The 16,855-nt window shown below is 49.8% G+C and overlaps 2 protein-coding genes across 4 annotated transcripts in view; one reads left to right on the top strand and one right to left on the bottom strand.

Moving 5' to 3' along the window:
* LOC135824430 (mucin-4-like) overlaps positions 1 to 11,000 on the bottom strand; it is a 14,958-nt gene extending 3,958 nt beyond the window's left edge. For all 3 annotated transcript variants that reach the window (XM_065337166.1, XM_065337165.1, XM_065337167.1), the window contains exons 1-3: positions 10,452 to 11,000; positions 6,894 to 6,978; positions 1,613 to 5,094 (exon numbers count right to left, since the gene is read on the bottom strand). In XM_065337166.1, coding sequence (XP_065193238.1) covers positions 1,613 to 5,094; positions 6,894 to 6,978; positions 10,452 to 10,675 — 3,791 coding nt within the window. In that variant the 5' untranslated portion in view covers positions 10,676 to 11,000. The remainder of the gene's footprint in view (positions 1 to 1,612; positions 5,095 to 6,893; positions 6,979 to 10,451) is intronic.
* Positions 11,001 to 11,253: 253 nt separating this feature from the next.
* On the top strand, positions 11,254 to 15,404 carry LOC135824500 (small nuclear ribonucleoprotein Sm D3-like). The gene is made up of 2 exons (XM_065337235.1): positions 11,254 to 11,674; positions 14,881 to 15,404. The coding sequence occupies exons 1-2, from the start codon at positions 11,359 to 11,361 to the stop codon at positions 14,955 to 14,957; spliced, it is 393 nt and encodes a 130-aa protein (XP_065193307.1). The 5' UTR covers positions 11,254 to 11,358; the 3' UTR covers positions 14,958 to 15,404.
* Positions 15,405 to 16,855: the final 1,451 nt, after the last annotated feature.

Genomic DNA, 16,855 nt, shown 5'->3' with positions numbered 1-16,855 from the left:
ACAGCGCCACAAAACACACACACACAGCGCATCCAGAAGAGACAATGAGAACAAGTTTAGAAAAAGCTGCGGTGATGTGTGCCTTCACACGCACAAACACTCCAGCCAACGGGTTGAGGTTGTGGGAGAAATAAAATTAGACATGTGTGAGGAGACAAGAGTGAAAGAACTACAAAGAACACCGGGCCAAGCCTGCGCTTGCTGTGACTGGTCCAAGATGGCGCATGCTGGTTGTGACGGAACCACAGGGCTCTAGCCAAGGAAAGGTAGGGGAGCGCAGCCCCCCCCCCCCCCCCCCCCTCTCTCTCTGATTGAATAATGGCAACTCTCTAATAACAACACTTTTTTTTATGGCCGATCGAGGGTGGTTACTAGTACCGTAAAGTACCGTTGGTCTCCCCCCCCCCCCCCCCCCACACACACACACACCATTTCGCTTCCCAGCTGGGTTTTCAGCAGGGGGCAGGAATTAGACCAAGGCTGTCAAGTGCAGTACGATGTACAACAATGTGGAAGTTCAAACTCGATGTGCTGGATTGTGCACATTTCCATCCTGCACTGGCACGTATTGTGCACAGCAGTGCATGCGTCGGTTCAACAGCGTACTTTGTTGAATACGTCGAAGTCGCTTCACAAGCAGAAAATCGACAGGGGGTGGCAATTAGAGAGGGGGTGGATCAACGGTACTTTAGGGTGCTGTAATTTCACAAATTTTCGGTGTACTTATATTTTCGGTACTTTCGGTGCATCTGTTTCATACCTAAAATTTCAACACACCGAACAAACACTAACGCATATAATCCAATAGGGAACTGCTTCCCTGTACCGAAAATTTCACTTCACCTAACCTAGCCTTTTGCTCTCATACCGAAAATATTGAGAACCGAAAATCTCTGAAACTAGAGTATTGGCAAGGCTGACTGTATGGACAGGTACAAGAGCACGTGGTGCCGTGAGCGTATCACTGCTAGGAATCTAGGGCATACCATACTTCCGCACATATTAGGATTATTAGCGCATGTGCTTATGTCCCGACAGAAGCACCCCCCCCCCCCCCCCAATTACAAGAGCGTGTGCTTATACTTATGTGAACACTATTGGCTAAACACCCGGGAGCTGAATATACTGCTAAAGAATTGTGATAACACCGTTGTTTAGGGCACAGACAAACCTTTATTACACATATAAGCGCATGGGCTTCTACCCGAACATGTTCACACTGCAAAAAATCTTTTTTGTAGCAAATTTTCACTTATAAGCCCATGGGTAAGAGAAGTAAAACAAGAGTGTGCAACTCCGGGATGGGTTGGCCCGCGGCGGAATTTTTTGTTGACGTAATGTTTTCGACGACGCACGCGCTGCGAGTCTTTTGGATAGTTTAGCCTCGTGCACTTGGCCGGGCTTTACATTACAAGGTCGGTGCCCAGAATGTGCTCTCACACTGCTCTGCGGCAAAATGCGCATTTAAAAAAAAAGGTGATTTCAACAAAAAATTCCGCCGCGGGAGGGGAGGTATCTGCAGATAGTGCAGAAGAGATCCGGAGTTGCACACTCTTGTTTATCTACTCTTGCCATGGGCTTATATGTGGGGAAGCACGATACATGTACATACCAGGTTTTGAAGTGAATTCCACACAGGGGACAGTCCGAAACAAGATCCCGTGCACCGCCAAGCCCATGGCGCTGCTGCTGCTGCAATCGTTGCTGCTGCTGTTGTCGCTGATGCTTCTGCTGTTGCTGCTGTTGTTGTTGCTGCCGAGGCTTTTGGAGCTCAGGTGGTTGCTGACCGAACTGGTGACGTCTGGGTGGCTCTGGTTGCCCAGGCTGTGGGCGATGCTGCTGCTGCGTCATCTGTTTGAGTTGCTGGTGCGGCTGGTGGTTGAGTTGCTGCCGTTCCTGGTGTGGCTGTTGCGTGTACTGGCGTTGTGGTAGGTTACGATGCTGTTGTTGCTGTTTGGTGGATTGGTGCGATTGAGTGTTCGGCTGTATCTGCTGTCCAACCTGCCGGTGTTTTGGGCTGGCTGCAGCCGCTGCTGTTGTGGCTGCTGCTGATGTTGATGAGGCCGGTGATGTAAACGTGGTGCTGTAGCGGCTGCTGGTGCCTGTGCCTTGTCCTCCATCGGCCTTTCTGGTGTAGGAGTCCGACGACGCAGCAGCAGCAGTGGTGGGTAGGCGCGATACCAGCTGCGGTGGCAGGGCGCGGGTAGACGAACCGTGAGCAAGCGCTCCAGTGGATGACATGTATGCCGCCACTCTGTCGCCGTCCGCCTTCTGTGCGCCTGCTCCGGAACGGTTGTCACGCCGATGACTTGCAGTTGTCATGGCAGCCTTGTACGCAGAGGAAGCTGTTGGTTTCAAGACTTTATCTACAGAGCTAGACGGATGATCGCGTCTTTCGCGGGCGACGCTGCTCGATTGCTGCTGCCATGGAGAAGCACTCGTCGTCTGCGGACACGTAGCAGGGTTTGGTTTTGCCTGCCGTTGATGCTGCTGAGCTAGCTGTTGCTTTTGCAGAGCCGAGGACGCAGCGCTCGACCGCCCAGCGCTACCCACTGTGTATTGGCGTGGCTGCGTAGCTGCCTGGCTTTGCACGCTTCGCCCTGCCGAGCGTTCAGCAGGCGGACGCGAAGACAACTCCATGTCTCTCTCGGCCGCGTCCACCGCGGCCAACGCGAGCCGCTCGTCTTCCTCACAGCTACCGTCGTCGTCAAACTCCGTTTCCATGGCGAACATGGCCACAGAGGACCGTGGTGGCAGAGCAGCTGTTGATGGCACGGCATGCGATGTGGATGCGATGGAGTTAGTGCGTGCAGTGGGGGCTGATACACCACCAGGACAGTCGGGATTCTCTGCACCAGAGCCATAAACTAATGTGTTACTCTGCGCTTTCAAGCCATGGCTAGGACGGCGAAACGAGTATTCGCTAGAAGTAGACGCGCGTGAGGCGTGACGCTCGGAAAGCAACGCCGATCCAGAAGCAGAGATGCTACCGGCGAATGGCCGTGTGTGATGTAGCGATGACGAGGACACCACCCTTTCCGCTCTCGTGTTCCCGCTGCCGGTCGAGGCAGTCACCGACCGATCAGCAGTCAAGTGATCGCTGGAGATGCCTGGCATTACATCACTGACAATATCATCCATGATGTCATCAGGTATGTCGATGTCATCCATGATGTCATCGGGTATGTCAATGTCATCAGGTATGTCGATGACATCAATAGACCGGCTGTCACGTGACATCTCACTGGTAATCAAGCGATGAGTGGGGTCGAGGCGATCTCGAGCGTTTGCAACAGCTGTGCTGCTGTGTGAGGGGTGCCGTGCGGCTGGAATAGCTTCGCTCTGCTTCGAACGGAAGCTCTCGGATTGTCCTGGTCGGCTAAACTGTGCTTTCAGAGTCTGCTGTTCTTGCTTGTCCTTGTCAGAAGCCAGTGGTTTGTGGAAACGAGGTGATTCTGCACGCCCATGGTGGCGGGAAGCCGTGCTGACTGAAGAACGCTCCAGGGTACGGTGGTTCTGGACAGGCGTGGCGGTGGTGGTGGTGGTGAGCGAACGCATCGACCTAGTCACATCACCGTCGTCGGCAGGTGCATGGAGAGTTGGCGACGGCGATGGCGGAGCACCAGAGGTGATCGACACGGTCGACGATGTGCCGTGCTGGCATTCTGTGAGCTTGGCTACTGCAGTGATATTGGTGCTGGTGGTGGCCGACTGCTGCTGGTGGTGTTGCTGCTGCCGGTATGGCTTGGTTGAGTCCAGCTCTGAGAGCAGGGCTGTAGTGCTGCTGCTGGTGGCCGATGGTTGATGCTGCTGCCGATACGGCTTGGCTGACTCCACCACTCCCTTTGGCATCCAGGCTCCTGTAGTGATGACGGTATTGTCTGTGGTGTCGGTGTTCTGGTGGCGAGGACGTCGACCAGTCATCGTTGCTGCATTTGTCATTCCAGTGGCAGCGGCACCTAGCGATGGCCACCGGTCACCTGGCGTGCAAGACCTTGACGGTGGCACGTTTCCAGAAGGTCTTGTACGCGACGAGTGCACTTCCATATCCACAGGATTGACCGCACCGACACGACGACCTTGGGTTGCGGATATCTGACTGCCACGATGTGTAGTGGTAGTAGTGGTAGAAGAAGCATCAGCAGATGTGTAGGGACTGAGTGGTCTTGGCTGGTGCACTCCTCTTGGTCGAGCTGTGGCGGGAGAACTGTGCTGTTGGACGTCAGACAACAGTGTCGCACGGACAGGCTCGCAAGACGGCGACCTCCTTGCCGGCACTCCGCGCTCTTCGGGCGGTGCATCCATTGTTCGCTTCACGCGCGCCGTCGCCTCGGCTGTGCTGACTGACACGGTGGGAGCAGGCGTGTGAAGACGTGCCCGTGACGACGCGGCGATCTCCTTACGACTACCGTCGACTCGTTCCAGCAGGTTGGCAGCAGCACGGTGAATCCGTTCGGTGGGTGGCGAACACGTGGCACCCTGTTCCGGTGCTTGTCCCTCTGCGACGGCCACGTGACGATCAGCTTGCGTGCCGAGGAAGTCAACCATGCGCGATTGTAGCTTGGATGACGCCTGCAACAATGGCGCCACGGAATGCGTCGTTGAGCTTAGTGGCTGCTGAAATATCGAACCATGAGTGGGATGAATATTTCGTGACAATAATTCTCCAAACCGCTGACCTGCAGTGTTTGATGATGTCACGCCATATGAACGAGGAACGGTGACGGATGGTGATGTCGACTCCATGGCACCAGGATCGGGCAAACAGCGAGATGAAATCGCGCCGCGTTTGCGACCCGCCGCATTGCCCAGGCTTAACGCCGGAGAAGAAGACAGTAAAGATGAGAGGACGCTCGAATGCTGCCAGCTAGCGGCTTCCGTCTTGATCGTGTCCGTCACTTGAGCTTCGGATACTGGAGTTTGTGGCATTTCTGCGACACCCTTCCTACGTGGACGTGAATGTAGGGGTCTCGTTTGGCGTGGTGTCACGTTACACCCGGCACATGGCACGCTATCACCGACACTAGACTGACGCATGGTGGGCATAGAGGCTGCGCTGGCCACGGAGGACTCCGCTGGCTGTGCATACATCCACTGTACAAACGGCAAACACACACAAACACAGACAGAGGAAAACTCAAACACCATCATTCGTCTTGCCAGCACACTGCTGGTGCCGCAAAGGTGTTCAAAAGCCGCTCAGATATCCCGACGCCCAAATTAAAGGCGATTTACACGACGGCAGTGCACCCCGCCGGGAAGTGAAGCACGCGATCCCGAGAGCTTGCGACGGGAAAAACGAAAATCGATTCACACGGCAGGATGCACGTACAGTACATGTAGTACAAAACAGTACACGGAATGCCACGGTATGCATCCCCAGTCCCCTCACGGCACCGGGACTGTACAGAGAAAGCTCGCGGGATAAGTTCGCGCCGGAAATTGAGTTCACGTGACTGAATCTCCATGGCAGCATCACACACGGAATGAATCCTGCAGTCGTGTAAATCGCCTCTTACGGACACTTCTGTCTACCGAGCACCATTTAGGTGAGTTCTAGTGGACATAATACAACTCCTTTGTCACATTCGTGGAAATAGTGACGTTATACGCCACGTGTCTGGCCTTTCCCCATCAAAACGTACCGTATTTCCTCGATTATAAGTCGCACTCGACTACAAGTCGCACCTCCATTTTCAGGTTTTGAGCCATATTGTTTTGTTATATTGACTTCAGTAGTAAGTCTTGCTTGATTGTAAGTCGCACCCGCTTTTTTTACGTACCATATTTGCCGGAGTATAGTGCGTACTTTGGAGGCACTACTTCTGGCCCCAAATCGCTGGTGCGCTATGCTCCGAATATGAAAAAAATGAACATGCACTTCGAAAGGTAATGCAATGCATCAAACTGTTACGAAGTGTGCCACCTCTGACCCTGCGCAAGCCATTTGAATGCATTTTTTTATGACAATGGTCGCACTCTAGTACTGTCTTATGGTTAATTAATACTGCTCAAATCTAGGCTGCGCATTATTCTCTGCATATACCTTGAATTAGTGGTGTGCACGGGTAGTCGTGTACCCGTGCTACCCGTGAGGACCTCGGGTAGACGGGTACCGAATCGTACCCGAAAACCCGAAGTCGCAGATGACATGTAGAAAGAGTGGAGAGAGAGGTCTACAGTGCACGTGTGCAAATAATTCACGCATGTCTACCCAGTGTGTAAGGGAAGGGGCCGGTGGGCATTGTGGTCTTACCATGGGAACATTACCCGATCGGGTACCCGTGCTACCCGTGGAAAACTACCCGGACCCGATACCCGAAGAAAATGCTACCCGACTCAGCCCTACCTTGAATTGCCAAAATATTGCTTAAAAATGGGGGTGCGCATTATACTCAGATGCGCGTTATACTCCGGCAAATATGGTAATTATACTCCGGTGGAGAGCCAAAGATTTATTTATAAGAAGAAAAGAGGACCAAAGAGCTACCACAGCTACCAAAGAACGGCAGCACCGTTGGTCAGCAGGGGCGTCGGACACGGTACGGTCACTACGGTATTGACCGTACCACTTTTCGCCCCAGGTACCCCGCGAATCCTTATACAAATACACTGATCTGGGATCTAAGTTCCCAAAATTTTCGGCTCAGCAACCCCTCCCCTTGAGTAAATTGTACTTCAGATGGTGACCGTACCACACTAAAATACCTTCCGACGCCCCTGGTCAGTGTCGTGCAATGTTATTGCATGAGCAGATTGTAAAGAAACTGGTGGTGTTCGTGGATACTGTAGCGTAACTTGTAGCTCTTCGCTCCTCTTTCTCCTTTTCTACCCTTGATTTATTTGTGTAAAAAGGTGTGATTCACTAGAGAACATGGGTAAAACGGACTGACCTGTCCAGGTGGTGGCAAATGAAATGGCTCATTGTGCTGGCCTGTGGAGTCACCACCACTCTTGTACTTATCCCGCTCGTCACTCCTGCTCAAACACACACACACACGATGCACACACACACACGCACGCACGCACACACACAGACTCAGACATGCCCATCGCTGAAGCAATGATAGCGAACAGATATGTTAGACATAGCAACTTGTGCTGGGATTACACCATTCAACAACTTGCAAGGCTGATGAATTGACCGCCACTAAATTTGGGCCTGGTATCCACCACACAGCTGATTGAAGTGGCTTTTTCTGGCCAGTGAATCCCTATTTTTCTTTTTCCGACGAGGAGACATTATGGAATCCAATACACCACACCACCACATTGTGCTCTTGGCCGATCCAAACTCTGCACTCACATCACAATCACCACAGCGAGGACAATTCCGGTATATAGCTTGATATTGACAATGACCCTCCAGACAGCTGTTTCGCTCCAGTACTTTGTGTATGAGGAGACATTAGTCACAAAATATCAATGAATAGGATGAATAATTGTGCTGTTGTGCAAATGGCTATGGACATATTACACAGTAATACAGACACGCCGGAACCGGTCCAGTTGGTCAGGTCATCATCGCACCGACTCCTTGGCCACCAGCGCATGTGTACTGCTGACAGAGGTGATGTGCACCAGCTATATGGTACCCTGTAAAAAGACCCACAGTCTGTGGGGATTGCCCTAGTCTGTCCATCCAGGAATCCGAGATTCCGCGGCCGCGGTAAAATCCGCGGAATTCATGTTTTTTTTAATATCCCGCGGAATTCACAGTTTTCATCGCAGAATCGTGAAAAATCAAGGTTTGGGGGCAATGCGAGCACGCGCTTCATATTCACGCACAGTGCAGTGTCCTGTCGCTATTTTGCATGATGTGCAGGTGCAATGGACAGTACAGCAACTGTACCAGTTTTCTTCGTTACTGTATTGAGCCTATCGTGTGTTTTCGACCACTAAATTTTTTATTGATACTTGCACATAGCATATAGCCATGTCTTTTCGCCGGTGCAGCGCCGCAGAAATACCGCAGTATTGCCGCAGAATTCACGCTATCCGCCGCATAATGTAGCGATTTGTGCCGCAGAATTCTGCGTAGAGTTTCAACTTTCTGTCCGCGGATTCCTGGAGGGACAGCCTAGTAAAATAATAAATACTACTACTACTACTACAGTAACAGTAAAACCTGTAACTAAAGACCACCGTGACTAGCGACCAGCCTGCTACTACAGTAAAACCTGTAACTAAAGACCACTGTGACTAGCGACCAGCCTGGTACTACAGTAAAACCTGTAACTAAAGACCACCGTGACTAGCGACCAGCCTGGTACTACAGTAAAACCTGTAACTAAAGACCACCGTGACTAGCGACCAGCCTGGTACTACAGTAAAACCTGTAACTAAAGACCACCGTGACTAGCGACCAGCCTGGTACTACAGTAAAACCTGTAACTAAAGACCACCGTGACTAGCGACCAGCCTGCTACTACAGTAAAACCTGTAACTAAAGACCACTGTGACTAGCGACCAGCCTGGTACTACAGTAAAACCTGTAACTAAAGACCACCGTGACTAGCGACCAGCCTGGTACTACAGTAAAACCTGTAACTAAAGACCACCGTGACTAGCGACCAGCCTGGTACTACAGTAAAACCTGTAACTAAAGACCACCGTGACTAGCGACCAGCCTGGTACTACAGTAAAACCTGTAACTAAAGACCACCGTGACTAGCGACCAGCCTGGTACTACAGTAAAACCTGTAACTAAAGACCACCGTGACTAGCGACCAGCCTGGTACTACAGTAAAACCTGTAACTAAAGACCACCGTGACTAGCGACCAGCCTGGTACTACAGTAAAACCTGTAACTAAAGACCACCGTGACTAGCGACCAGCCTGGTACTACAGTAAAACCTGTAACTAAAGACCACCGTGACTAGCGACCAGCCTGGTACTACAGTAAAACCTGTAACTAAAGACCACCGTGACTAGCGACCAGCCTGGTACTACAGTAAAACCTGTAACTAAAGACCACCGTGACTAGCGACCAGCCTGGTACTACAGTAAAACCTGTAACTAAAGACCACCGTGACTAGCGACCAGCCTGGTACTACAGTAAAACCTGTAACTAAAGACCACCGTGACTAGCGACCAGCCTGGTACTACAGTAAAACCTGTAACTAAAGACCACCGTGACTAGCAACCAGCCTGGTACTACAGTAAAACCTGTAACTAAAGACCACCGTGACTAGCGACCAGCCTGGTACTACAGACCACTTCACCAGGCACGGAGGGTCTCACATTCAAAATGCAATGCATTGTGACTAGCAACTACCTGCTGAACGCGACCAGTAACCGCCTTTTCTTGTCCCAAAGACAACTTTTGACCCGTAACTAGCGACCGCGATGTAGGAAATCAAATGTTGCTCGAAGCTTCTTCTTGAAATTTTGCTGATTTTCCAAGGTCCTGAAAGAAAACTTTCGATACTACAGCTGAACAAATGAACGCAGGTCATTTTGACTGTGCAGTCGGTGTGGACTGCACTGTACCTGTCAAAGTTTCAAGCCCTGTGAAGAATAAACATGATAGGAAACGTCTTGGAGAGCGCATCGGAAGCGCTCTCTTATCAATGTTACTACTCGGAGGAGAAACGAAGACTGAGCGGCTCTGTCACCCCAGTCATACAGACGAATCGACGATGGCATCAAGGGATCCATAAACCAAGCAGCACCACAAGGTCCTGATGCTGACGGATCGCGTTCAAGCAATCAAGACGTCCGCACAAGGACAGTCGGTACGATTGATTGCATGAACAAATTTGAAGCCCAGCGCAAAACGAAACTTACACAGGGAGCGTTTGACTCCTGGCTTCAGAAGTAGCAGCTGAATTTGATGTCCGCAAAAAATTAAACTCTTCTCTCTTTCTCTCTCCCTCTCTCTCTCTCTGACTCTCTCCGTCTCTCCGTCTCTCCGTCTTTCTCTCCAAGTGTTGTTTGACCTAAAATAAGAATGGTATTGCGCAAGTTCTGGGGAATTGTATTGGCTGCATTTTGACATACATATCATCTAACGGGATCCATATATGGTCACGCAGTGCAAACCTCTAAGTAAAGACCACCTGCTAGTAAAGACCGCTTTTGCTGGAACCAAGGGGTGGTCGGTAGTCACAGGTTTTTACTGTACTTCTAGGACTGTAGCATACACAAAGTACTGTCGCGGACATGGAAATCCAGTCGCAGATCAAGCGGCCCCAGGACGCTGGCCGCGAGTACGCATGTCATCAACAAGTGCACTGTGCATGCAACGCTCTGTGCGCACTGATGGCGTCGGCCGCGGTCATTCAACCGGATTTCCATGTCCACGACAGTAGAAGCTATAATGGCATGGTCGGACCAATAAAAAAAAAAAGGTTTCCGGCGATGCTGTACTGGTGTGATTTGCCTACCCTATAATACTCGTTTACAATAGCAATACATGCACATTAGAGTGACTTTATGCAGCTGTTCACCTGTGCGTATGGCGATGACTTTGCTCGCGGCCAGTCGTGTCCTCTCCACTGCTCTCGTCACTGACAACAATGCCAAACTGCTGAGTAGATCGACTACGCTCCTGGCGTTTCGGTGGCGACTCAGGAATGGTCAGCAGCAAGGAATCCGCTGATCCACTCTGTTCTAGCTCTTCGCGTTTCCTCTTTAGCAAGCGCAGGCGGTTACGCTTGGCCCCGCTCTGCATGCCACCGCCACATTTCCAAGAGAGACACGGGGTAACGGCAGCAGCAGGCGTGCGTCAGGAATCGGCTATGTGTGCTCTTGTATAGTATTTGTTGTTCAGAACTGAGAGTGAGAACTCCCTTAGGACATTTGTCTAAGGCGTGCAAGCAAGCCTGGTTCTGGCTGGCGGGTCGTAAGTTTTCCGTGACCGATGTGCTCAGCGAAAGACTGATAACAGACACTGCCAAACCATAGGTCAATGAGTAAGGTCGTGCCAATACAATAACTCTACAATGTAAGTATGATGTGATGCAAACAATTGCACAAGAGAGTTCTGAGTTTCAAAATTATTTCCAACTATCGCAAGATCAAACTGCACAATCAGGGAGTCGTCAAAAAATGTATTTGACGACTCCCTGTGCACAATCATTCAAAACAAAACAAATGCTGCCAAATAATTCTTTTTTTGCAAAAACATCATACTCAAATTTTGCCGCCATTTGTGTTGTTATGGCAAATATGGCGCCTCCACACTGGCGTTCGTTGAACGAGCATTCCTGAAAAAAATATTCGAGTAAAAAATTGCATGCCATTCTAGTTCTCTGATTTTCGAGAACAGAATCAAGGGATATCGACAGAAAGTTTCTAGTTTTCAAAGCTTGGATTGCTCCTGCCTATCCTTGCAAGGTTTAGAGGGCTTTCACGATGTCAATCGGTATCCCAGTGAAGCTCCTTCACGAGGCCGTGGGCCATATCATCACCTGCGAGACAATGTCGGGTGAGGTGTACCGTGGCAAGCTACTGGATGCTGAGGACAATATGAATATCCAGATGCACAGCATTACGATGACTGCCCGCAACGGCCAGGTCACACAACTGGAGCAGGTGTTCCTCCGCGGCAGCAAGATCCGCTTCTTTATCTTGCCCGACATGCTTAAGAATGCGCCTATGTTCAAGCGCCAGCAGAAGGGCGCAACGTCGTCCGTTGGCAGAGGAAAGTCAGCCATTCTCAGAGCGCAAGGTGCGTGTATAATTCATGTGACATCCATCTGCGTGGTATTGGTCTGTGCAAGTGTTTATGTATGTGCGCGCGCGTGTGTGTATGTGTGTGTGCATTTAACACCGCACCTGACCCAGAAACCACTGGCTGGGTGCATCAGCACCTGACCCAGAAACCACTGGCTGGGTGCATCATCTCTTTTCGGAGTATACATTGATAGAGGATGTACTTTCCTCCCCCAAAAACCCTAGTCGGAGTACAGTCTACAGCACTATCCCCTCCTTTGTGGGCTTATCAACGCAGCACAGAGAAATGGGGCCGAACACGGTAGCATTTGCAAAATGCAATCAGCCTCATGCACATTGTGCAGATGATGAACGCAAATCCCGTAGAATCATGTAGGCCCAGTTGGGTGTTGAATGTGCAGGACTCTATCGTGTATGCTGCTCCCGTGAAAGACAGTAAATAAGTACCTGCCCTAAATAAATACCCCTTTCATCCTGTTGACTCTGTCTGTTGAAGTCAAGTTCAGCGCGATAAACATACAGTCAACTTTGCGTACAACGACACTCGGCGGGGCATCAAAAAAGTGTCCTTATACCTGAAGTCTCATTGTATGTATTACAGTTAGATGGGACTTTGCTCTGGGCATGGAAATTCTGTCGTTATCCGCGCACTGTCGTTATATCCGCAGTCGTTATTAGCGAAGTTGACTGTACTGCCCAAGATAAGTACTGGTCCGATTCGCACATGCAGCGCGTAGCGTATACATCGACATGAAGAATGACTTCTCCACTGCACACAAGTCAGGTCCGAAAGTTTAATTCGTACCCGAAAGTGAGTACGGGTGTGCACACTAAATTCGAAAGTAAGTACGTAGCTATTTACGGACTTTTACGGTATTTCCACTGGGAGGCATGCCCTGAAGGCATTTCATACAATCTTTTTCAGAGGCATGTCTAGCTAGTTCTCAGGGCTTTCCAAAATAGGGTTCGACATGCTCTTTGTTCCATGTGTGCAGTACTGTGGGTCGCCGAAGAACTGGGGTAGTCAGCCTAGACCATTCTTACAGTAAAACCTGTGACTAACGACCACCCCTTGGGGCCAGAGAAAGCGGTCTTTAGTAGCAGGTGGTCCTTAGTTAGAGGTTTGCACCGCACAACCATGTGAGACCGTCCATGCCTGGCGAAGTGGTCTCTAGTACCAGGCTGGTCGCTAGTCACGGTGGTCTTTAGGTAGAGGGTTGCACCGCACAACCATGTGAGACCGTCCATGCCTGGCGATGTGGTCTGTAGTACCAGGCTGGTCGCTAGTCACGGTGGTCTTTAGTTACAGGTTTTACTGTTTTTGCATACTGCAGTCTACACCCAGTAGAGTCACCATGTATGCATCGGTATGCTGTGCTTGGTGAAACTCTAAACCTGTTCATTCTTCGGCGCCCGGTATTACAGTACGGGATTGCGTGCGGTGGCTGGCCAGGCCAGCTAGCCCAGCGTCCCAGCCTGTACAGTCGCTCGATACACTGCACCAAACCCAGGAGCTCACTTGGCACGACACGAGTAGTCTGCGAAGACATCGTGTAGCAGCAGCAGCATGTACATGTACAGTACTACTCGATGTAATTCAGTCGCAGCACTCAAGTACGCGCTGGGCATTGCGCAGCCCTACAGTCCATTCAGAAAAAGATGGACTTCTAGCTTTTGGCCATAACTGGGTGAAACGTTGAGTTTTTTTAGAATTTTTTTCTGCAATCCCCTATGGAATCCTCTTCCAATTATTATGTTTCTGAAGTCTATTTCTCCAAAAAGCAAGCCATAGCAAGAATAGGATTTCGGCCAGGTTTTGCCCCAAGAGCACTGAATTGGGGAAACCCATCAAAATCCAGGCCGTTTGACCCTGCCTGCAACAGTGCATTGTACGGTTCGAACCCCAGTTCAGGTACCCTTTTTGGACCCCTTTTTCAAATTTCAAATTTCACAGCACTGCACTGTGTACGATAAAATCTTGAAAAATCGCCTAATACGGGAGCTCGCCAGAGCCAGGGCCCATCTTTTTGTGAATGGACTGTAGACCTGCGAACACTGGGCTGCGCAATGGTGCAAAGTGTAAACTTGACTCACGCCGCCGGATTTCATTGAGTAGCACTGTGCATAAAACAGACACTTTTCTGGAGAAATGGATAATATTTATGATTGTTGCCTTCATTGTGACGAGAGAAAAAATGACGTGCACAATTATGCGATCACTGGTGCAACTGCCTCTGCCTGGTGCAACTGCCTGTAGCACCTGCCTCAGTCCTTTCAATGTCTGTAATTACCAGGTTTGATTGTATTGAAAGTTTACGTTAGTTATGAAAAAGATGCACCGAAAGTATCCAACATGAAATGTACTCCGAACATTTGTGAAATTACGGCATTCGCTATCAGAGCGGGGGTGAAATACACTGGGATCTCTTTTTATTCAATGCCGGCAATATAATTACGCCACCGTCATTTCAGGTACTGTACGTTTTCATCTCCCCTTCACTCCCAAGAAATCTGCATGAATTGCAAGGATGTCATGAATACATTAGGGTACCTCAACTCGAACCTTCCAAATACGGTCTCTTCGCTGCACACATTACCTCAAAATAGATAAATAATTGAATCCATGAATATATTCAATTGTTCTAGATTTTTCAATCTATCAGTGCTTCAAGTGAAACTAGACAGGCTGGTGGGATGCTACCTTCACTGTACCCACACACTGTAGCCACAAGCTACTGTGCACGGAGCCCCTATGCATCGGCTAGCCATACGCTGTGAGATTGAGTAGGGAATATGGAATATTGGAGTGTTGTGCCTGCTCCTGCCGTGTCCAGCAGATCCTAGACATGTTATAAAAAAATTTCCTTATACCGGTATTCAATTATTTTAGTTTTTTCGATCTATCAGTGCTTCAAGTGAAACTAGACAGGCTGGTGGGATGGTACCTTCACTGTACCCACACACTGTATGCACGCTGAGAGGCTAAGCACAACGTGTCCAGCAGATCCTAGACATGTTATATATTTTGTTGTTGTTGTTGGTGGTGGTGGTGGTGGTGGTGGTGGTGGTGGTGTGGGTGTACATGTGTGTTTGTGTGCGTGTATGTGTACATATGTGTGTGTGTGTGTGTGTGTGTGTGTGTGTGTGTGTGTGTGTGTGTGTGTGCGTGCGTGCGTGCGTGTGCATTGCTGTGTTATACAGCTGCTGCGGCGAGACAGCGCGGGCGCAATGCCATCGAGGAGAAAAAGAGAGCCGGCATCTACCCAAGACGCCGGTGATTCTACTCCTCTGCGTTCGTGTGTGTGTGCGTGTGCGTGTGTGTTCAGTATGTTCCATTCACGGCATTGGCTGGCGGTTGTCCTGTGGCTTCTCCCGCCCCCAGCAATCCCAGTCTCTTCTACTTCCTTCTTTCTTTCTGTTGGCTTTTTTATATGCCTCGCATTTGCCCCCTTGGATGTCTTGACAAACACATACATAGCGGTCGGATTAGCGGGTGTACAATGTCATTCTGCCATCATCATAATCCTCTGTCGTTAAACTTCCTTTCCTTGCTTGTTTCTCTGGCCTGGTCTTGTTCGCATCGTCATTGTCCATAGTTGTCCATTTTCTGGTTTGTTCGAATACGTGTTAGACTGCTTTTTTTGCACATAATGAATTTTATGCATTCTTCTCGTTATTGTGGTATGCAATGGTGATGGTCACTGCTGGTGTTTGGTGACGTACAATCCGGCCCAGGGTGTCTGTGGTGTGTGTGTGGGGGGGGGGGGGGGTGAAGCGCAACCCCTTACCCGGCCCAGGTTTCTGTGTGTGGTGTGTAGGGGGACGGGGGGGGGGGGGGTGAAGTGCAACCCGCCCCAGGATTCTGTGTGTGGGGGGGGGGGGGGTGAAGTGCAACCCGGCCCAGGTGTCTGTGTGTTGGGGGGGGGGGGGTGCGAGCACTTCAACACGTGGCCGTGTGCTGGTAGTAAACGGCGCACGGGTACATCAGCGTGGCTCCGGGCGGGGTCGCCCTGCCGGCATAATAAATTAATAATTATTGGCATAATTTGGTGGTTGAAAAGTTGGAGCATAATTTGGCCGGAAAGGATGATCCTTTCGGAGGTAGGAGCATAACTACATGATTGTGCCACAGTTCTAGTATGAAGGCTACACAATTGTGTACAATGCACCTGATAAGTGCTGGTGCTCTGCATGGTAATTAGGCACCGGTGGATTATTCTCCCGAAATCAAGGGATTATGCTTTCATGGATTCTCGCATTATGCTTGTAAAATCCTCATATTATGCTTTGGCACCCGGGGATATATATTGACTTTGTTGTACTTATGGAGCCTCAAAGTTCGGGAAATTGTGCGTTTTTTCGTACTTGCAAGTGACAGTAGTTGCAAGTGGCCATAAGTACAAGAAAATACATGTACTGTACATGTACATGAGTATCCCCATACCAAGGGCAAGGTGTCCATGCATGTAAGAGGTCAACATGGAAAAGAGAAAACAATACTTCTTCTATTCATTCCTTGATTTCTTTTGTACTTCAGTAAAAATAATTATTTCATTGCTAAATTAGTTTGAGTTACCTTTGAAAATTATCATGTTCAACTGTCTTCGTAATCATCATACTCGTCCATCCGATGTCACCCTGGGCCTCACCCTGCGAATAATCATAATATATTATCATCTCTCCCTAGCTCCACGTCTCCTTCCATCATGACCGAACATCATCTATACATCAATTAATATTTAGAGCAATATCCGTAGCCTACAGTCATATCATGGCTACAAAAGTCCAGACTGGTCATGACTTCGTAACATGCATCAGGGGCGTACATAGGGCGGTTCCCGGGATGCCCGGGAACCAGTAAAACAATTCCATGTGGGTACAGAGAATTTGTTGATCCAGGCCCAGCGCTCACAGTGCAAGTGCATGCCTGGCATCCGCCTGACGGTCCGATCGAGGACGGTGACTAGCCCAGCTAGGTGTGAAAGTAGTGCTGGGACACAGCGTACTGAACTGAGGACGGTGACTAGCCCAGGTGTGAAAGTAGTGCTGGGACACAGCGTACTGAACTGGGTTCAACAAAGTCTCTACTGTAGTTACATCGCCGGATTCCTCGATCTCAGAGTCAAATTTTCCTTTGGAGTTTGTTTTGACAAAGTAATTAGTTGGTTGTGTTTTG

The sequence above is a fragment of the Sycon ciliatum genome, chromosome 9 (genome assembly GCF_964019385.1).
Source record: "Sycon ciliatum chromosome 9, ocSycCili1.1, whole genome shotgun sequence".
Taxonomy (NCBI): Eukaryota; Metazoa; Porifera; class Calcarea; order Leucosolenida; family Sycettidae; genus Sycon; species Sycon ciliatum.
The sequence above is the reverse complement of the archived record's forward strand: the minus strand, read 5'-3'. Positions and strand labels throughout refer to the sequence as shown.

Coding starts and splice junctions, on each gene's coding strand:
- LOC135824500 (XM_065337235.1), top strand. CDS start 11,359: ATGTCAATCGGTATCCCAGTGAAGCTCCTTCACGAGGCCGTGGGCCAT. Junction 11,675..14,880: donor AGCCATTCTCAGAGCGCAAG/GTGCGTGTATAA, acceptor TGTGTTATACAG/CTGCTGCGGCGAGACAGCGC.